The sequence below is a fragment of the Drosophila nasuta genome, chromosome 3 (assembly GCF_023558535.2).
Source record: "Drosophila nasuta strain 15112-1781.00 chromosome 3, ASM2355853v1, whole genome shotgun sequence".
Lineage (NCBI taxonomy): Eukaryota > Metazoa > Arthropoda > Insecta > Diptera > Drosophilidae > Drosophila > Drosophila nasuta.
The window spans coordinates 1,599,905-1,622,274 of NC_083457.1; the positions used below are offsets into that span (position 1 = coordinate 1,599,905).

At 38.5% G+C, this 22,370-nt stretch overlaps 1 protein-coding gene and 2 long non-coding RNA genes across 4 annotated transcripts; all 3 read right to left on the reverse strand.

The window, feature by feature from the left end:
* Nucleotides 1-4,351: 4,351 nt before the first annotated feature.
* LOC132793638 (uncharacterized) lies at nucleotides 4,352-5,064 on the reverse strand. The gene is made up of 3 exons (XR_009633136.1): nucleotides 4,985-5,064; nucleotides 4,670-4,755; nucleotides 4,352-4,614 (listed from the first exon to the last, which is right to left on the reverse strand). It is a non-coding gene; the product is annotated as an uncharacterized LOC132793638 (long non-coding RNA).
* A 1,527-nt stretch (nucleotides 5,065-6,591) lies between these two features.
* On the reverse strand, nucleotides 6,592-7,245 carry LOC132793305 (uncharacterized). Of its 2 annotated transcripts, none has more exons than XR_009633110.1 (3): nucleotides 7,047-7,245; nucleotides 6,700-6,986; nucleotides 6,592-6,652 (listed from the first exon to the last, which is right to left on the reverse strand). It is a non-coding gene; the product is annotated as an uncharacterized LOC132793305 (long non-coding RNA). The 2 variants fall into 2 exon arrangements; XR_009633111.1 differs by having other exon boundaries at nucleotides 6,603-6,652; nucleotides 6,772-6,986.
* Nucleotides 7,246-19,659: 12,414 nt separating this feature from the next.
* LOC132790087 (uncharacterized) lies at nucleotides 19,660-22,334 on the reverse strand. Its single transcript, XM_060798521.1, has 5 exons — nucleotides 22,042-22,334; nucleotides 21,276-21,349; nucleotides 21,093-21,212; nucleotides 20,330-21,039; nucleotides 19,660-20,274 (listed from the first exon to the last, which is right to left on the reverse strand). Exons 2-4 carry the CDS (start codon nucleotides 21,299-21,301, stop codon nucleotides 20,637-20,639), a joined length of 549 nt encoding a protein of 182 aa, XP_060654504.1. The 5' UTR covers nucleotides 21,302-21,349; nucleotides 22,042-22,334; the 3' UTR covers nucleotides 19,660-20,274; nucleotides 20,330-20,636.
* Nucleotides 22,335-22,370: the final 36 nt, after the last annotated feature.

The following is a 22,370-nucleotide window of genomic DNA, read 5'->3' on the forward strand; positions in this document are numbered from 1 at the left end:
CATGAACTTTTCCGTATTCCACAGTGCGACAATTCGCATTGGTCTGCTGCAAAACAAAGTACGGAGTGTTGGAGCTTGGCCTGCGGCATTTACCACAGAACAATGAAAATTACAGATTTGATGACGACGACGACGACGACGACGATGCCGACAACAGTGCCACCTATTAGCCACACAGGTGAGCGCGTTGCCTTTGCTCCGCTTTCCCTTCATTTTCCCATTTTCCCTTTACCTTTGCTTTGGTTAGTGGCATGCCTGTTCGCCCTTCGCTTCTGCTCTTGTGTCAATATTGACGCAGACCATATCTTTTTATGACATATTTTTTTGGCTACTGTCAGCTCTGGCAGTTGTTAGGTTTTGTTTGCATCCTCATGCCTGATGCCCCATTATTTTATTTTTTTTTTGGCTCTTTGGAAACAGTTTGATAGCGAGGGAAGTCACTTGCATGTGTGCTTACACCACACAAATATGCATACATACTCGTCTGTATATAATACAAATACATTCATATATTTATGCCAGAGTGCAACAGTCAGTATAGCAAGTGCACACGTGGCTGAAAACAAATCCAGCTCTTGCCTGAACTTTGCTTTGCTCTGCTCTGCTTTGATGTCTCACTTTCGAGCAGTAGAACATCTGGGTTAGTGGGTAATGCAGTGTAAGTTTTGTGCCGAAAGAGCTCAGCTGAGAGCCCCACACGATGGTCTAACCAGGGCCAGGCCAGTCAGTTGGCTCCAGTTCGATCACATTTGCATTATGGTCCCGTAAACAAGCTACTTGACAGGTTCTCTACATTTTTGGGTGGCACTTTTCGTTGACAACTGACATCTGATAGAGGACCACGCGACACGGACTGCATTGAAAATGGTCAAGAAAATAGAAAGAAAATGCGATACACACATACTGACATATTGATACTCTCTCAAATAAAGGCATCTCCACCGACCATCAAGACTAACTGATTAAACAAAATAAACGAATTAACAAAAAAAGAGGGTATAGATTCCACATATCTTGACTGATCTTTAATGTTTTATTATCATTTTAATGTGATAATATATCATAATTTTGATTTCATGTATAATATGGAGGAAAATTTAAAACAAAAATGTTAGTAACGTCACAATAAAGGTATAACAAAAATTTTAATTATTTTTCAAGTAAAATAAAACAAGATTCTTCAGATCCTTGGATAACGCAATGAAAATAATACGATTACAGAATTTTTGCACTAATTATATTGTGTAGAGAATTTGAGTAAAAGAATACTCGTATAATAATGAACAATCTTTTAAAGCGCAAAATTAAATTCAAAACTTGGAAAACGTCAGATCTAGTGAACAGTATATGTATATATATAAAAAAATATACTTTATTGATTCTAAATTTTCTGTTCCTTGTTTTTACTGTATTCGAAGTAAGGTAAGAGATCTGTATATAAATAAATGCAAATTATACAAAAAAGAAAACTGACATACATGAAGATCAACTTTAGATTTTATAGAGTATTTTAGAAAAATTCGAAACTATGATACCATAAATTTGTCGATTCGCCCAGTTTCGAATGAACGGGTGCAATATGCGTCTAAAAATGGTAGCGAGCAGTGACAAAGTTATGGGACTGCAAAGTGTTAGGAGGGTGTTGGGAGTAGGAGAAATAGCGACTTGAAACTCACAGCACACCCAGGCGAATTTCTTGGAAGCGCGAGAAGAGGTTGCTCAAACCCACGCAGCGGACGAGTGTCAACTGTCAGTGGCTGGACTTAAGTGGCCATAAAGAAGGCACATCACGTGATGGTGTGCTACTGACAGTTGCAGTTTGCAGGTGTTGGCCGCTAGGTGTCGCACTGACAGTTTGGCAGCTAATGCGCGCCCTGGAATTTTAAATGACTCAACGCGCTGCGCCGTCGCATTGACAGTGGAATGAAAAGGATCATCATCGTGATACGTGAAAGTATTCAATTACCGATGCGAATCGAAATCAAATGTCTGAATCGATGCTATGCACTGAACCGAAGTGGGTGCAACATGAGCGGATTTGAAGGCAAAACTCAGTTGAACTTGAACTTCTGTTTCCGCATGCGAATCTTCAGCTCCACTTCGCAAGTGGCGATCAATTTGCCTGACAAATTGAGCACCAGCCAAAGACCTCAACCACAGCAAGTTGACAACAATCGACTGGCAGCTGAAACCCTAGAAGTTGGCAACCGTGAGCGGTTCCTCAATTTGCGGTTGAGCCAGCGATCACTTGGCCCTCTCTCTCTCTCTCTCTCCCTGTCACTCTGTATTTCTCCTCGCCCCACGTATCACATTTCAATGACGCGACCACATTCCGCGCTTTGCAGGGTTTCCAAAGATACATCTAGATTTCCACTTGGCATTGCCTTATGCAGCACGCTCTGAGCTTCAAATGATTTCTGTGGTCAACTTATTTAAGTGGGCGCCCCTTTCTTTAACTTTGGGTTTTGTAATCTGATACGAGTTGAGCTCAAAACTAAATTAATTGTGAGTCTCACTAGTATTTGACATAATAAGTGCTTCCCTCGAACGTTTCCGGTCAAATGCAGCATTTGCCGACAAAGCTGCAACACAGCACAACAACGACGATATAGGCATAACAATGCGGCACGTTGCACACGCTTCTATCTTGTCAATAAATCTCAATATCAAAATATGCTAAATGACCACCCGTATGAACCGTAGACAATAGTTCACCAGATGGATATAACTAAAAATGCAAATAACTGCACGAATGGCAAATGCGACGACGAGTTGAGTTCTACGAGTATTCGTACTGGGCTGTGCATAGTATCTGTGAAATACGCGCATAAATCTACAATAGTGCCACGCCCACCGCCTCTTCCATTCCCGCATTCGCTTCGATTCATTTTGTACTGTTTTTTTTTCTCTTGTTGTTGTCTTGTTTTGTTTCGGGGCGGTTCTTTCATTAAACGCGACGCATGCAAACAATGAACCGTGTTGACAGGTTTCGTTTTTCCAACTCTCGTTTTGATTGATTTAACCTGAATCGGTTGACAGGTACCAGAGCACTTTTGGCATGCCCATGTTATGAGATACAAAACATATGCGAGAGCACAGCATACTTAAGTCCAAGAGTGTATGGAAATAATCGTACTTATGCTAAACGCAGTCCAACAACATCAACCTAGGTGGCACAAGCCACATGAACGACTTCCATTACTGAAACTCAAAACTGTTGATCACATGAAAACTGTGGAGTTATGCAGAACCCTTCTTTCCATGCATATTCATATCGTATATCTATGATTTCAAAAGGATTATTTGTTTATTCATACCAGCTTTTTAAAGTCTCGGAATTTGCACAGGTGAAACAGAAGCTAAGCATGAAATAAGAGCCGCATTATGAAATATGCTTAACTATATATAATCTTAATTTAATTTTTTTATATTGAAATAAAAATAAAATAAAATAAAATTATACATATATTTTATAAGAAACAAAATACAGTCGAGTATGTTTAACTGTGAAATACCTGATACTCATTTTCAATTAACGCAAAACAATATACAATAACAAATTTTAAATTTTAAGCGAACGCTGTATTTTATATATTCATATACTATTGCTTTCAAAATATACCGCAGAGTACAAAATATACCGAAGGATATTAATGGTATATTCATATACTATTACATTCAAAATATACCGCAGAATACCAAATATGCCAGATTGGCAACTCTACGGGTAGCGGAATAAAAATAAGTTACTAATAAATATAATATGTATATCAATAATTTTAATCAACAGTGAATAATTAATTGTATATCGAAAGACAATCATTGTACAAAAAAGTGATAATCGTTTTAAAACTAATACATAATTATTCTGGTACAATATAACAAATTGAATTTCATTTAATTTTAAATTTGAGTATACATATCACAATTTTCCGCCTGAAATCAATTGCTGCTTTACCGCTATACTCGCATACATCATTTAATGAGAGACAATTGTGAAATGCGTGCAGTTTTAAACAGTAGATGTGAATAATTGTGTTGGACAAGCACCGTTACACGATGTCGAGAGCTTGGTCCAAAGCGTTGCCAACAAAGGCCAAATGAAAGACATGCATTTCCTTTGGCCAAATGCCGCACAGACAATTGACGACTGTCTATAACTTGAAGCTGGGGATCCGAGGCGAATCCACTGCGCAAGCAAACGAGTTGAATCATAGATGCAGCTCATGAAGAGCACATCGAATGCGAGACGAATGGTATGAGTGTGCAGTGCATGAGTAAATTGATTGACAGTTGAATGATTTAATGAGCAAGAAGATAAACGATCCCCCCTTCCCCCTGCAAACTCCGTTTGGTTTTGGCTGCCAACCGCAGCGAAATGAATTACTTATTTTCATTCGAATTTCAATTTGAATCTCGCAAAGGCAAAAGCAGACACACGGCACTCAAATAAGTATCTGTTAGTTGCTGTTGAATAGTTGTAACACGGCGGTCCATAAAAGATGCTTATCTTTCTGCAGCTCTGCAACTGTGGCGGCCTTTTTTTCTTGCCCCGTCATTTGATGACGACGATGATGACGACGACCACGCACTTTGTGTCAACCAGTCAACGGTCTGGGAATTGATAAACTAATGTTAGCTCAAGTTGTTGTTGGAGGAAAAAGTATACTTTCAAGTCTTGATAGTTGATCATTTCTTTGATGCACATTTCCATAACGTAAACAAACGCAATACACCAGCAGTGAAATGTGGGCACTGATACACAGAAAAAAATTGGTATGAAACTAAAGAATCAATCAGAATGATGTCGTTTGTCCAGACTTTAAGCTTTAATCGTCTTAAATATACTTTAATATTTAAAAATAAATATATACAAATGTTAAAAGCAATATAGAATAAAGCAACTAATGTATAAAAAAAAAACAATGATAACACGATTATTTTTACGTTCCTTTTCAACAATAAAAATGTATGGTTTACTTACACTTGAGGTTTTGCAATCTGTGTTACACATTTTTATATTAAAGCATGCAAGAGTTAAGAATATATTCTCGTATTTGTCTTCTGGATTCAATTTTCACATCATCTCAATAATTTTTCATTTTTTTTGCATGGTTTTCTATTTAGAAAAAATAGTTTTAGAAAGCAAGCAATGTGTTTATATACATATGTATAAATTTGATTAATTTTCATTTTAAAATAACTCTGAAAATTCCTTACATTACAGTTTATTTGATCTTAAAGACCATCAACCTGAATAAAATTACATGAACATTTCTTTTGCAGTGTGGCATAGGCTGAAAAGCTTCTCTTCAATTTTCAATTAAATGTCTTACACATAATTAAATTTGCTTCGCCATTTAAATATTCATCTCCGAAAAAGCAACAATTACATTTAAAGCTCTCTCATTTCTTTCATTTCATTTGTTGTTAATTTTTATGTCATTTGTGTGTGATCAGAGAGCTATGCGACTAAGAAGGGGACTCCTCGGTTAAAGGGGAGCGACCACTTGTCTTTTCTTTTTTATTTGAATCGTACCCACGCAGCTCTCACGCACTCACAAGTCGCATATAATTTATGTATCGGGCAAATAATGTTTAACGATCTTTACATTTACATTTACCAAACAGCGGGAATAATCGTATCTTTCTTCCTTCTGTCAATCTCTCTTTCTCTCTCTCTCTCTCTCTCTCTCTCTCTCTCTCTCTCTCTTTCTCTCTCTCTCTCTCTTCACATTCCTCACTTTGAATATTTCTTTATTAAACTCAGCTCAACTTCGATTGAATTGATTGTCCAAATTTATTATAATTCCCTTCTTTAACTATTTTTAGGATTATCGGGTAACAACGAAATGTAATGAACCGGTAAATCAAACTACGGATAAGATGCCAAGAACTTTACAACTGGAGTCAGGAGTCTTTCAAAAGTCGGAATGCTGTTTCTAATGAGATTGCCAGAGATTGTCAGCGTGAAGTCAACGGAGACGGGCAATTGCAATTCCACATATATTGATGACTCCGAAAAGAGGGGTAAAATAATACCGAAACCGGCGTATCTGCACAATCCAAGGAAGGATGTGATATCCAGATTCAATATGTGGAAGCTTAAATGACTCTGGGATAACAATTTCAGTGAGGCCGAATTCATTGCGGCAGCCTTTGTCGTGACGAACGTGTCAGTCAATTGGTAAATACACAACACCCGCGGACTTTCTGCAGATTACGAAAGATATGTTGTTGTCCCGCAACGATTCCCGATTACAGTTGGTGCGCTTCGAAAAGGAGCGTCTGCTTCTGGCGATACCAATAAATGTGACATCACGGCAAAACTATACGCGTTCATTGTTTGTTGGCCAATACGAAGGTTGTTCAGCGAACTGGTGGATATCAACGATGTCTTGGCTCGTATGAATACCGAACCGATGTCGCCAGTTGAGGTTATCCTGTGCCCCATCGCATAGTGTTCGCCGAAATCTTTTTACGATTTCGAGGGGACTAAATAGACGAAACAGGATGACAAGAATTGAATCCAAGCCAACCGTAAACCTCATTCGACCCCGCCGATACATCAGACGCTTCTAGATCATGCATAAAGTCTAATGCTTGGGAAAGTGCTGTCGCATATTAACGATCCTTCTACAAAGTCTTTGATCTGTAAATCCAAAATTATTTAAATTTTCTCAATAACACATTATTTACAAATTATAAACTGCTAAAGGTTTAGAAATGCGGGTATCTTGAAAGTTATCGTGTGTAGCTTTGAGCTCACACCTAAATTTGTCACTGTTGTTGTAGTTTCTTTGTCATGAAGTGAGGTCTATACACACACACTTGTATTGGTATGAAACGATGTTGTAATGAGCCACATTACACGATTCACAGTTGTTAGCTGTTAGCATTGTCGTTTGGCTCTAATTAGTTTTCAAATATGGGCTTGCCCTCACTCGCATCACTCGCATTGTCCCAATCAATTTCAATCCGTAAGCCTAAAGAAATGAGAAAACACATATACACACATTGTATATCATTACATATTTCTTTTTCACTTTGTCGACATGTTTTACACATTTTTGCATAATAATTTGTACATGCTAAACAACTTTTCCATATGATGAAGGTTGCCCTGCGGTGCTTCAGGGTCCCGAAATGTTTGACATGTTACAAGCTATTCGATTCAATTGAAATTGATGAAATAATGGATTTGCCTTTAAATTATGAATATGCTAATCACAACAAATTTAAGATAAAAAAAAGGTAGAACTAGAAACATGTTACATGACATGAAAATCAAATATATCTTTATAATAGTAGTTTAAAATATTCAAGAACTAATTATGCTTACACTTAATAAATAAATCTTATTACAAATCGCATTGAAATCACTTTTGAAGTTTATGTTGCTTTATTGGTAAGATGGAAGTTTGGGTTGACTGTGCTTATAAAAGTTATTTGCGTTAGCTAAATAAAGGCAAATCGAAATCCCAGCAACTAATGGCAAAACAGCGTAAGACGAGATGGAAGAAAGAAATAACAACACGTCAAAAGGGAGAAATAATTTAAATAAGAAAACACAAGCAGCTGTTGCAGCTCTCTGGATGGAAATGTGCCAGATTCACACTCACACAGACGCGCAGAAATCCTTATACAATCACAATCACACACAGCTACAAGCAAAAGGGATAATCTCATTATAATGAAACGCAAGTTATGCACGCGCAGCCAACAGCCGCTAGATGGCGCCAGCACAAGCGTCAGTCAAGTGTCGCCCGCACAGCTTAGAAGCAAATGAAGGAGGAATGGGAGTACGGCAGGCAACTTACAGCTGCTGCTGCTGCTGCTGCTGGCTCTACTGGGCGAGCTGATTTTCTGTATGCTTGGGATTGGAATGGAATGACAGCCGGATCTGGTCCTCTAGGATGGCATGAGCTGACATGCGAAACACGTTGGCGTAAAAAAAAAACGAAAAGAATCAGAATTATAATAATTTATTTGTATTTTTTACTTTGGCCGGACCGGACCATTCAATCTGTGGCGCGTACTCTTGACTGTCTTACTAAATTTTGCCCGAGATGTACAGTGGGTTATTGCAGACGTTATTGTTGATCTTGCATATTTTATTTTGCTGGTTCAGACGGGTGTAAAATTGAAATTTAAGAACGTTTGATTTTTTACTTAATGGGTTCACATTGAAAATTTTTGCATTCTTGAATTAAAAATATATTTTTTTGTATTTTAAGTTTAAAGAAGATTAATGAACAGCGGCCCAGAAGGGTGTTCAATTCGGTGGAATAATCACTAGTAATAATATTTTATTGTATGTGTAAAGATTTGTTTTTTTACCAAATGTATTTCATTATCTCACTGGTATTTAAATTAAATAACATGATAAAACTATCTGCATTACATTTTTGCATCATTAAGATAATCGACTGTTGGAAATTGACCGATTGACCAATGTGCAACCCAGTATCATCCGTGGCATCGGGGCCCCCTTCAATACCATTATTAATATCAGCAGCTTAATTTCAAACTCATTTGCAAATATTTACACACAAATCGAGATGGAGTAAAACCCTTTCGCAGCGCAGCGGATGAGGATCCCAAATCCTACGTGTAACAGGTGCACGACCCCTACACACAAAGTCGGGTTCAAAACTTTTTTCATAAATTCTTTTTCTTTTCGAGATTAATTACAAGCCTTGCGTAATGAGCGGATTTCCGGTACGTTCTTTTCGTTTGCTTACCTTCCACCCACTTCCTTTCGCACAGCTACAGCCTTTCCCCCCATCCGCCCACTCCTCTTGTCTGCTCGTACATTTTGCGTTTAATAAAAATTGAATGAAATTTATGAATTATTTGCGCGCAGCGCATAGAAATGTGGCCACCCACATTGAGTATGAAAGGTGAAGACCGCCTGCAATCGTTGCCATTAACTGTTGTTGTTCTTGCTTTTGGCCTTTGCTTTTGCTGTTGTTGTTGCTGTTGCTGGAATCTCGGCAACGTCGGCAACGTCGGCATCCGCCAATCGTTGATCTTCATTAGCGGTGCCGACGCAGTTGGCGTCGCCGCGACGTCGTTGTCGACGTCTTCATAGACATTGTTGGAGTTGCGTCTAAGTTGCTGCTGCCGCTCTAAAGCTTGAAATTTATGGCAACGCATTTGCGGCGCGCGCTTACGTACGTACATAATGCCGTGGCCAACAGGCAATGGCAGCAACAACAACAGCCAGAATAACACCAACAACAGCAGCAATAATAACAATAACAATGTCTAGCTAATAAAGCGTCGGCGTCATCGTCATCGTCGTCGTCGTCGTTGTTGTTGTTGTTGTTGTTGTCACGGCTGTCCTTTATTAGTTCATTGCTTTGGCTAGCTGCTTTGGCTTTGGCTCTTTTGCCGGTTCGCTGGCGCTCGTATCCATTTACACTTGGATATTTATCGTCGCGGTTTCTTTGCGCCACGACGACGACCTCCTGCACCGCCTCGAATGGAGTTGTCCCATAACTTTAGCCGTGAGCACGCTAAATACGCCATTTAACACAACATTTAAAATGCATATCGATCGTATATCAAAAGGTCGTTTCATTTTCATTACATAACGCAATCTCAGCCAGGAGGCAGCATGTGTGTAAATATCTGACGTGACAGCTCGACAAGAGTGTTTGTGTATTGAAAATAAATGGAAATTAACTCATCGCCTTTGATTGTCCTTTTTGCTAGTCACTTAATGTCAACAAATTGTTTAATCAATCTAGATTCTTTTTATGCCAGGAAAAAATATAGCTTAATAGCTTAAATCCCTGCAATAGCGAATGGTTCGCGACAACTGAGCTATAACTGAAAACACTCAAAAAAAGATAATAACTTTATTTTAATTTCGATGGATTACAGTATTTCGTCTTCTAAATCTAGAATTTTTGCTCTTATTTTTCAAAATTTGACACCTTTTATAATTATGTTCTTAATTTTAAGACATTTTTCTTAAAGTGGTCTAATTTCAAGAATTCACATTTGTAAGATGAATGTTCTTTATTTTAGACCTTGGTATTTTTTCAGCCTACGGTATATTAATTTGGTATATTTTAAGAATAACTCCATCAATTGGAAAATAATATAATACTCAAAATATACTGTACTTACATCTTGTAAAAATATTAATTAATCCAATATGCTAGTATTTCTATTGGGACAATTTTAATTTTTCTTTCGTTAATTATATTTCCCATGCTTGGAAGAATTTTAATTTTTTACTTATTCTATTTTTAATAGATGTTTCGATTTCATGAAGGCCGCGATTTCAGTCAGACCTTTAACGCCTAATTTAATTTGAAAGGAAATAAATTAAAGCCTCAACCATCATTTTTTGCTCAACTGCGCTTGCTAAAATCCATAGTTGAAGTAATACTCCGAAGCTCTCAACCAATTGTAATGCCATTTGCATTCTCGTTCCCGATTTCGAACAGCTTTTAATCCGCTTTTTGGCGTTTCGAATGTTCAACTGGCCAACGCACTGGACATTGCGTCGTTCATAAAAACGTCAACAATTTCAGAGACAAGCCGGGCCCAATATTTATGATATGCACTGTAAGAGCGAGTATTGAAGAACTGGTCGCCTTGCCAAATTGCCACTTGGCGCCAAAGACTGGGGGAAACTCTGGCACTGTCAGCATTAAGAGTATCTGCATAAATTTTATTTTACCAACAAAAAAAAAGGAGAAGAATAAAATCGAAAATTTTTGCAAGTAAATTTTTAATTTAAAACACATTTTATATGCAAAAAGTGAAGAAAACGCGACTGTGTGAGTGTGTGGTGGAGGGGAAGTGGAGAAGAGGCCGCAACAAAACTGAAACATAAATAAATCTGAAATTTTATGCACTCAAAAAACGCGCAGCAAAGGGACTACGGGAGTACGGGAATCCTCTGGCATTCGAGAAACCGAGTGGAACACACATAAAAGCTGTTTGCGACTTATAAAATCTGGAGGGAGGCAAAATAAACAAACTTTTGTTTTCCCAAAAAAAAAAAAGGAACGTAGTTCAATGTGACTGTTATAGCCGTACTTGCAGTTGTTGTTTGTTGTTTGTTGTTGTCGTTGTCGTTATTGTTGTTGTGGCAACCCTGTTAAAGCTGCTTGTTGAACATGCAATTTCTTTTGGCTGCACTGAGTTCGATTTCTGCGGTTCGACGGCGGCGGCAGCAGCTGCAACAACAGCGGCAAGGACAAAAGCCAACAATGGATTATTAGTGGCTCTTAAGCAAACACGGCTCGTCGCCAGTTGTCGGTCTCCGGTCGCTTGTCGCTGGACACGGGGCGTGGCATCTGAGGGGCGACTTATGGCACCGCACGAGCACTTCAAATATTCAGCGCATGTGTGTGCGTGAGCAAGAGTGTGTGAGTGTGGACCGTCGCGACGCCTGCTGCTGTCGTTTAATCTTGCCCTCGGTCTTCGACGTCGTCGTCGTCGTCGTCGTCGTCGCCGCATCCGCCACTGATTTATCGCTGAAATGTGGGCGTTTTTAATTAATTTCGCCGCGCTGCGCTTCGAGCAGATTTTCGTTTGGCCCTCTCATAAAGCTTTGTAATAAAATACACGATGCACACAAAAAACAAGCGCGGGAGTTCTACTCAAGATCACTAGCCCAAAGATACCTCTTGCAACCTATTCTAAATAAGAAATTAAAATCAAGTATGTGTATCTTCAAATGAAAACTCTTTTGGCCGAATGATTATGGAAGTGAAAACTAAGTAAGAAATTATGGAAAAAAATATGAAAGTGAAAAGTAAAGTAAATAAGAAATAGAAATAAAATTGTTGTATTTAATATTTAAAACTTTTTCGGAAGTCAAAAGTACATAAAATAAAAAACGGAATCAATGGCAAATAGAATAATATAATAGTTAGCTGAGCTTTCGCTGCATATATGATTGCAATTATTTTCAAGGATTACAGGGTATCAAAAAAAACCGCCCATCACTTTGAAATTTGTCGCTGAGATACTTAATAATTTCGCACTCGCAAATGAAGTTCGAGTGCAAGTTTTCAGACAACTCAAAGGACTTCAGGACTTCGTGTAAACCACAAACAAGGGTTGATTGCAATTTGTGCCATTGCTGATGAAGAGTGCTTATAGAATTGTGGTGATTGTGGTTTTAGTTTCAAGTGTTTTTCTTAGGTGTGAATTGAATTGCAACTGCAATTAAGATGGATTTGTGTTGTATTGACAAGAGCTCCAATTGAACAATATTACGGATAGGTAATCCATAATTAAATATATTTAACACTTTATAACGTAATTCTCATCATACTTTTGCCCTCATGAATAGACAAACACACATTTGTAGATACATATGTAAATACTTGAGAGTTTGCATATTCAAAGAAATTATTTAATTTTTGACTAATGCTGTTGCTGAATCCAAAAGTTTATTGCTCTTCTTGTCTAGCTGCTTGCCAACTTTTACAGCTTTTAATCCTAATTTTCACGCTGGCACAATTTTGACGCTTTTGCTAATTTTCCTCAACTTTTAGCAAGCATTTTCAGGGAATTGAACGAGCAACCAACTGTAACTTGGCACAGATGATGATGATGATGAATATGAGGATGTCAGTCGAGCAGAGATTTTGTCATTACTTCCCAAATGGAGATTTATTGCATTGAAAACAAAAGTTTAGAAAGGATTTTGTATGCTTGGACTATTAATTGAGTAACTAATGTAATGCAATTGATTTTGCAAAATTGTCAGCTGAAATTCGATAATTCCCATAAATTCAATGAACCATTTCGAAAGGAGCAAAAATAGCAAATGTTCTGTGGGCTGACCACAACAATAAATTCATTTAGCAGATGCAGTTAAATATTAAAATTGCTCGTTGCCTGTGCACAATTATGCGGAAGGAACTAATTAGGACTACAACCATAAGGACGCCTCACAATCGTAGTCTACAGTCACGTAGTACACAGTAGTAATATTAAATTTCATTTTATTGCATGCTAAAGTTCATTATGCGCTGCAAATTCAAATTAGACTGCATGAACGGAGCAAAATGTGTGGCCCTGTTGTTGTGTAATGGAAATCATGCAAGGTTAAAAGGAGAAACATAAAACAAATTGTCGCAAATTAATAAAGGACTAAACTGGAAATAAATTTCAATTATTCCACATTTTCTTACCAAATGAAAGCAATCCGAGGTCAAAGTTGGACGTCTTATTAAAAGTTGCTATTGGTATCAAAATTATTTTGACCAACTTAGTGCTAACAGAAAATGTACAGTATAACATACAAAACAGTTGCAAAATTAACAAGTAAGAAAGCTACAGTCGAGTGTGCTCGACTGTGAGATACCCGCTACCTATTTTGAATAAAAGCAAAATATTGCGGTAATAATCTCAAAATATTAAAAAAAAATATAACAAATCGATCGGGATTTCAACTCGAGCACCACCGAGTGGTTAAAAAAAAATGTAATAGAATATCGATATACGAAATATTTTACATTTAATTTATTTTTTTGACATTTTTCGGTATAGTAATTTAGTATTTTGAAGAATATTACCGCACTGTTTTGCTTTTTTTGAGAAGGTAGTAGGTATCTTATAACCAAGCACACTCGACTGTAGCTTTTTAACTGGCTTGTTTTTTTTTAGTTATGAAATATATATTGTACGCGCTGCCATAGAGTAGATGAATATTATAACTTTGTGTATATCTTTATGTATTGTATGCAGAAGGCGCCATCTCCAAACTTATAAAGTATATATCCGTCTGCTTATATGAAGACTTGGTGCTAAGAGACTATGTATAAATAATAATAGATACAATTTTGTAATTGTTGTACGTAGACCAACATTGTTTTACAAATTTTTTAAGTCCCTGTCCTATCTTACTTGTTAATGTGTCAAAAATTTGTTAATTGAGGCAAATGAGAAAGCTGCCATTTTTATCATTTATAACTTTGTCGATGATATAATAAAATCCAGGAAAGCATTAAACAATATATTTTTTCAAGATAAAAATATTTACATATCGTTGCAACGCTTGATATACTTGGAAGATATTCCTTGGCACTCAAGCTCCAACTCTATTCTATTTTTGTGTCCGTTTTATGGGTAACGCCTCAAATTTAACTATCAGGCGGTGGACTTTGAATTAGTATTAATATCTTTTGTTCAAACTGGGAAAGTAATGTTCGAGTATGCTAATTAAAAGGCATAAATAATGCAATATTTGAACTTCAGCTGTCCGCGGACTTAATTGATTTACGAGACTCAATAAAGGCGCGAGACTCGTCATTTTCCATTGAGTTTCCGTCGGCAAACTTAAACAAACTAATTTCAGCCTAGGCTAGATCTCTACCCCCAACCCAGGGGCAATAAAAAATTTTTACGATTAAACCCAAAGACAGTGTCGAAGGAGGCGACTGCGAATGCGACTGCGCCACAGGCCACGGAAGCCGCTTGACATTGATTGGAGGGCTTGGAGTTGGGAGTTGGTGTTAAAGTGTCCATGCTTGTGACGAAGCCAGCGCCTGTGACTGAGACTGAGACTGAGACTGAGAGTGAGTGGTGTCCAAGTGCACGACGAGTTCTTCAATTAGTGTAAACACAAATGGCAACAGACTTGCGATGGCACTGCTCAAAAGACACCAAGCGAAGCCAATTTTCAGTCTCTTCTCTCTCTCTCTCTCTCTCTCATTCTCATTCTTACTCTCTCCTTTATGCTGCAGACACTTTAATATTTAACGCGCTTCGGGAGACAGACAGCAGTGGCGACAATGGAGCTGGTAACGCCAACATATTCCACGAATATGTTCGTGATCATAAAATTATAATTTATGAACAAAGCGAACAGATGAACGCAAACGAACCAAAGTCACTGCCATGGTAGGAAGAGTTTAGGGCAGTCGCCTCGTCGGCCACTTGGCTGGGCGAGCTTATCTGGCGCTGGCATCTAAGTGCACATACACGTACATATGGATGAGATCCCAGTGACGATGGCGATGCAGATGCAGATGCTGATGCAGTCGATACGAGGCAAACAGCGAACATCGCCGATGACAGCGTTGACGACGATTTAGAGCGACGCAAGCGTCAATTTTTGAAGTGGGGCACAAGCAGCGGGAGCTGATAAGAAGAGGTTGCGAGAAGAGGCTGCAGAAGAGGCTGCAGAACCCGCTGCCATTCGTGGGGGTGACTGTTGTCTCTTGTGCCTCTTGTTGAGTTTCCAGGAAAGACGCCTCCAGCGACGGCAGTGCCAACAATATTCTTTTTTTTTTATTTATTTTGTCTCTCGCTTTGGTTTTCGGGTTGAGTGTGGAAGTGCTGCGCTGCATGTGGATACGCTTGACATTGAGGGCAAACTCGCAGCTCGGATGTTGTTGTTCTCCTTGTTTGCTGTGCCATCTGTGGTCCGATGAGGCAGCCAACTAATTTGCGGTTTTGTTGCAAGTCGAGTCCAGCCAGCACAACCCAAGCCAGGCACAACTCACATCCAAAGAGTGTAATTTCCTTTTCTCAGTCTCCACCACTTCAAGTCCTCAGTTCGAGAGAGTCTTTGTTATTTTGCCACTTAACCAAACTCGACACGCCCACAGCAGCCCCAGTCTCTTATGGCATGCCGATTGCCTCGGTTTAATAAGTTCTGTTTACTGTGCAACCTTTGGGGTCAGACAAGTCAGCGTCAGCAGGCAACGTCTCTCTCTCTCTCTCTCTTTCTCTCTCAAATTAAATTCGAAATTAGCCAGCGGCAAAATCCCAAACTCTTCTCAGTTTTCCTAACTAACTCTGTTTGTTAGTTTTAGGCAAATTGCAGAAGCCATTCACAACGTCTAAGCCTGCGTGCTTAATTAAATTCTTTTCAATTCTAGATAAGAGCCCATAACCCAGCCCCCATCCCCAATCACTGTTTCACTAAGTTCCTTGGCCCCGTTTTGTGTGTTTCTTGCCAAAACTTGACTAAGGTTGCTAAGTTTGTCAATTAAATAAGTATTTTTGCTGCATTATTCGATCTAACTTTGTGTATAAACGGCGCGAAAATTAATTTCCATAATATTAAAGTAAACTAACTTCACTTAGCATTAAGGTATTTACCTATTAAAGATGTTTGCTGTGAACTGACTTTAACTTAAAATATACTGTAGGCATTTCTTACATCACTTTCCTTCACCGTCCTGAAAAGTTTTTGGTGCTGGCGCATTTAAAATGCAGCATTATTATTTATTTCGTACAACAACAAAAAGAAACGCAATGCTTACTTGAGAATGTTGTTGTTGTTGCTGAATTTATTGTCGCTTGCTAAATTTAATGAAATTCGACATGCAACATAAAGTAATTTATTTTTAATTAATTTATAAATGCAGCGACATCAAAAGTGGAAGCCTGGCCAGAAAGCAAAACATTAAACAGACTCGCCAACAACACCGCAGCTACTGTAACAACAACAACAACAACAACAACAACAACAATAAGGAGGAGAAGACCGGCTTATCCCTTGTCAGGGCGTCGAAAATTAAGCCTCGGCAATTTGCATGATTTTATATTTCTTTTTTCTGTTTTTATTTTTTGTTCTTTTTCATTTACGTTTTATTTATATTTATTTTATTTTATTTTATAAATGTTTTCATGCAACAAGCGGCACAAAGTGTCGCTGACAGGCGTGTCATCAGCACTTTGAGTTGATGCTGTTGCTGTTGGTGTTGTAGTTGGTGTTGCAGTTGCAGATGCAGCATTACCCTTGCCACGCCTCATTTTGTGTGAGCAACAAACAACTCGTAATGCACGCCAGCAATTTCATTAAAATTTACTGCACGTTGCAGAAAAAAAAAATGGTTGCGGTCAATTAACGTCAACAGCGGCAATTCCTCTCTTCGGGGTCCCCACAGCAACGCCCTCTGTCCCTCTTTTCCCTTCCCCTTACCACCCTTCCCCACCCTCTTTCTCACGCTATGATGCTCATTAACAGCACGCTGATTGTTGCTGCCGTGAATAAATAAATACATTTCATTGACATATGCTCAAATAAATAATAGAGCAATTTTTTAAATTATTGCTCCCAGACGCAGAGACTTGCGGTCGGTTTGTCGGCATTACAGGGGGTGAGGAGGAGGACTGCAGCATGTCGGATTATCCTTGCGCCTCGCGAGTGAATTATGATTGGGCAGTTAAGAGAATCGAACGTAGACACAACTCGGTGTCCCGTGCCCCGATGCATTGACCACAGCGCCATATAATAAACTGTTGAGGCAGTGTCCACAATTTTTAATTTCTCTGAACAATGGAGGACGCGCATCTGACAATGATTGCAATGGGTTAAAGCCTGAAGTCTTCTGAAATAACAATGTGCAGTCTCAGACTGAATTGCTTGCAATAAATAGTGAAAATTTATTCATTACATTCTTAGATATTAAAATTGTATGATCCTTTTTGTTACAGACTCTTCTCTACGAATGAGTAATGTGGATAGTAGCAGCGCTTACATGCCAAATATCCTACTTTCTACCTTTATCTTTGAACACAATCAAGTTTTTCATGTTCTGTTTACTTGCTATCTTAAATCGTTCAGTCAGCTCTTCGGTTAACTTTCATCTGCAGCGCACTCCGACCTGTTGCTTCGTCCAAAATTCCCGCTCTGGAGCGATAAGCAGCCGCAGATTGTGTACTTTGTGTACTCAGTGTTGACTTTTGTGCATAAATAAGCAAATATTTATGCAGTGACTTCTGCTGCAAGGCCCCAATGCCTGATGCGTTTGCCTCGCGGTGAGGCACACAGTCAAAATGTCAATGCCACTGCGATAACAGCACGAGACACGAATGCCAAAAGCGAAATTCGAAAATCAAATATTCGCCATAAATAAACGCCAGCAATGAGGATGCAAGTTCCAAGAAGTCGCCTCTGCATCTGCCACCAGACGACATTCAACAATGCGGCATTTTAATAATATTTCCCTTTAAATTTTTTTTTTACACCTCCGTCGCGAGTTGGCGACTTGCATTTGGGTTTGGGTTTGGGTGCGAACTGAATGCCTCTCCCTGTGATATCTTACTTCGACCGAAATTGTTGCAGTGCCACCTTTCGGCGGCTAAATTCGCAGATATATATTTATGTCCGTGCTCGGCACAGGTGTGACAACATGAAAATTTATCTGCGGCATCCACCAGACAACACCACACCGCACTCCAAACCCCGCGTCTCCCAATCCTTCTATTCGTGCTGAGACTGCGGAACTCGCGGATGTCCCAGAATATATAGTACATCGTGCACAGATATGTGATACAGTTGCAAGCTGAGGGCAAGGCAGAAACTGAATTTATATGTAAACCAAAGCATATTGAATATCCTAATGCGACGTTAACTTAAACGAATTTGTTGGTTTTAAGCAAATTGTCGCATGTTGCACAAAACACCTGTGGCTTGTCGCTTTTTTTTTTTGACTTGTAGATTGACTTATTAGACATTTAATATTTCACGTGACTTACCTCATTTTTCCAAAAAGTTTAAAAGACATGTAACTATTGTTGGCATTTTGGTTACACATTTTCATTTTTAAATAATTGAGAATACTATTTTTAGATTATTTCAATTTGCAAAGAGAAAAATCTTTACATATGAAATAAACTAAACAATTTTGTTAATTGCTTAAAAACTATTTTATTCAAAAGAGAAAATAATAATATAAATTAGGAATATTTTTATTTTTTTCGAACAAAATAGTTTTTAAGCAATTAAAAGGAAATGTTTAGTTTCATATGTAAAGTTATTTTCTCTTTCGCCCTTTAAAGAGAATAAGTTTAGAGTGCTCAAGAAGTCTGAGTTCGTGGATTCACATTACTAAATACATTGATGATTTAGGATCTTCAAGAAAAACGTAGTTGTAGGTTCTCGGTTGACTATCTCATATGTTTATCGTCTTTTAATTGTTTGAATAAATATTTAGAAATTCAAAATGTGGTTATTTCTGTCTATAGATGTTATTATGTATATGTCATGAAGCAGGCAGTTAATATGTTAAGTTTAAATACATACGATCGTTAAATTAACATGACCTTTAAGTATTAAACGCTGTTTTAGTAGAACCTTTCACCCCATCAGGACCGCATCATTGATCATGCGGCAATGTTTCTAAAAAGGTGGCCGTATTTTAGTTAAAAATATTGTTAGTGTTAAGAAACGATTGAATAAAGAGAAAACTTAACGAACGCAGTGTTAGTAAATTCGGTCTGAGCTTAGCGTGACGGTTCTTGAAAAACGTGACTCGCTACGATACAAATAATTAATTTTGGAAAACGTTAATAAACACTGCTCTTCTACTCAGATGATAAAAATATGAGTTTTTATTAATTCTTTTTTATCTCTTCATATGCAGCATAACCATAAATAGAAGATTGTACATTTTTAGTTTCAAAGCTATAATATTCCTATTTGCCACACTAATACAATAGGTATAATCATAAAATCGGTTTAGTCCAGCCTTTAGTGTTTGCACTAAATTGACTATTTTTAATTTTCATTTAAATCTGCTAGTCTCTGCCTTTAATTACTAAAAATTCGTATGAATTAACAGCTCGGCTACTTTTATTATAACGTGTTGTATCGTTAATAAGATTAATTTACGATAATTTTAATTACATATTTTATTTCGCATATCACTTTCAACTGGGCGTTATAAGATAATACAAAAAAACGTCTCTTATAATTGTAGCAATCGAACATGATAAGTTATTAAAGTTATTATTATAGTGACACCTCAAAAAATGATCTTTCATTTGCAATTTGGAGCACAAAATCATTTAGTATCTCTGTGCTCCGGGCAGTGGAGGAGAGGAGAGTCGTGATTCTGACAACATAATGCCACCCAGGTGCTGTAAATGGAGGAACGACCACACACCACGATGTTGGCAACGTTGGCCACGACTCAAGCGGATAACGAGGCTAATAAAAATGAAACCTGGTCACGCACAGACCCATTTTTAGTCTCTCTCAATTCGCAGTCTGATGTCTGAAGTCGACTCGTGGCCAATATGAAACATTCAAATGCCACATATAAATTCATGTTAATCCACACAGCGGGTCGTCTCCAGGGCGCCAGTGGATTTTTGATCTTGACTATACCACTTTTCATTTCGTAGAAAAGTCGCTTTGCTTTGGTTCATTCGTGCGTTGTGCGTTGGTCGTCCCATGTCCCATGTCCATAGCGATTAGTGCTTCATATACTGCATCCATGGAATCGAGTTGCTTATAAGAGAATCCATTTGCTGGGGCCTGTTGATGGGCGCCAGCTTTTAATCATTATTAATTATATGCTGCCTTTGCGCATAAATCATTTGTGCTTACTCTGCATTTACCGTTTGCCATTAAACCTGCAATGGGCTCCAGCGAATGCGATAGTCATCTGGGCCAAGAAGAGAGCGAGCCAGGACGTTTATTAAAGCTGCAGATAATCTATTCTAGCGTACAGAACCAGGCCCAGGCAATTCTCTGAGAAATGTTGTTAATTATTTACATTACGTTCTGGGCCAGCTGAGCATCAACAACTAATTTATTTTCGCTTCAAGCTCAACCAAAACAAATTGTTTGTTGGTACAATAAGTTTTACAATAATCAGTCATATAGGAACCATTACAATGCAGATCATTTATATTTAGTGACTCTTGAATACGATGCATAGATCAACTTTGGCTTTGTATCCTCTACTCTTGGCAATGGTTCTGCGTACTAGAGATTCAGCCTCTTGTAGGCTCATATCTTTTTTCCAATTGTTAGCCAAGTAATCGTTGGCCTCATCGGCTCCTGGTCCCAAGGCTGCAAAGCACGCGCCCGTGTAGCCATCGGAAGTTACCGTGAACAAGTGCAGGCCACAAACATCCTCACCAGCCAGCAGCAGTTCGCAATCCTGGAGATTCTCATACTTCTTTGTGAGTAGTTCCAATGCTTGAGCCACCAACGCTCCCTTGTAGCCGACTGTGTGCGATGATATTTCCTCCAGTTCGGTTGCCACTTCCACCAATGAGTCGTGATCGTAGCCTGTGCTTCTGCCGCAACAGCTGGGAAATCGAGTGATTAACAACAAAGTTGGACAGTTAACTGAGGAGCTTACTAAATGCGATCATCCAAATAGAATATGAGATGGCTTGTCATGGTGATGGCTATAATGACGCCATCATTAAAGAGTATTCCAACCATTATGCTGTCATTGCCAGATGCCAGTTGATTGAGGCTATGAAAGTAAACACAGAGTTGTGTCAAGATTGGTTTATGGGTATGTTTATCGATGGCTTACTTCTGGTTATTCTTCGAAGCAGACATCTTAAAGAGGTGTCAACGCTCAACCAAATGATCTATCGGGCTAATGAGCTGTAAATACAAATACATAGATATACTTATGTTAATGAAATTACCAGTTGAGAGCACAAGTTGTAAGCGATATCTTCGCTGGGGCTCAGGTCTAATATGAATATTATTGTGCGACAGATTGCCTCTTGGCATCCAGCTGGGCCGCTACGCAAAGTGTCAAGTCATCACTTGGCTTGGCCGGGTACTCGACCTCCGTCTGCTGCGTCTGCTGATGATATGCATGAGCAGATTAGCGGGCGTGTCGGCGCGAAAAAGTGTCAACCGTAGGCGCCGTTGGCTGACAGGCAAGTGGCCAGTGACATGGGACTGCTTAGATTTGGTCTCGGGTCTTGGGGACCACACCGCTCGTCGTCAGTCTAGTTGTGCATCGAATCAGATGATGTAAGTGATATTGACAAGTCGAGGCCAAGTTGAAACAAACAACTGATGACAACGACACCTACACACGAGGGTCAGGTCCGTTGACTTGGTCCACTGCCGACGCATTCAACTGGTTTTTTTCTTTGGATTTTTGCTGCATTTACAACAAATTAAACGTGCTCTTTTAAAGACCATAAAAGAGCAGCTGCATCTTACTTTTTGGTCTAAATATAAACGAAAACCTGTTCTTGGCCAAGACCAGAAGGACACATTTCGCACAATCGTATGCAAATTTCAATGGGCGTCATTAATTAAACCCAACACGAGCTTACCGATGTGTTAATTAGCAAATCCAAAGGCAAAGCCCCAACGTACGAGCGACTAAACCAAATGCGTTGCAAACTGGAACTTAATTGCTGATCCGTATCAACAAATTTTATTCCACGTTTTTTATTTCTCTCTTTTTTTTGCCTTTGCGTTGTTTCTGACTTTATTTGAGCTTCACGAATGATTATTTTAAAGAGACGGCAAAAAAACTATGCGACGTTTGTAAATGGCTTTAATTGTAGAATTATAATTATATTGTTACAATTATAAGCTCAATTGATTTATTAGAGAATGTGTCGTGAGACATACACTTTCTAGAGATGAATAGCTTGAC

What these genes read in the sequence shown, in the direction of transcription:
- LOC132790087 (XM_060798521.1), bottom strand. Translation starts at nt 21,301, where the DNA reads ATGTCTGCTTCGAAGAATAACCAGAA. An exon ending in GCTTCGAAGAATAACCAGAA is followed by an intron (nt 21,213 to 21,275) that starts GTAAGCCATCGA and finishes TTACTTTCATAG; the next exon opens with CCTCAATCAACTGGCATCTG. An exon ending in TATTTGGATGATCGCATTTA is followed by an intron (nt 21,040 to 21,092) that starts GTAAGCTCCTCA and finishes TCGATTTCCCAG; the next exon opens with CTGTTGCGGCAGAAGCACAG.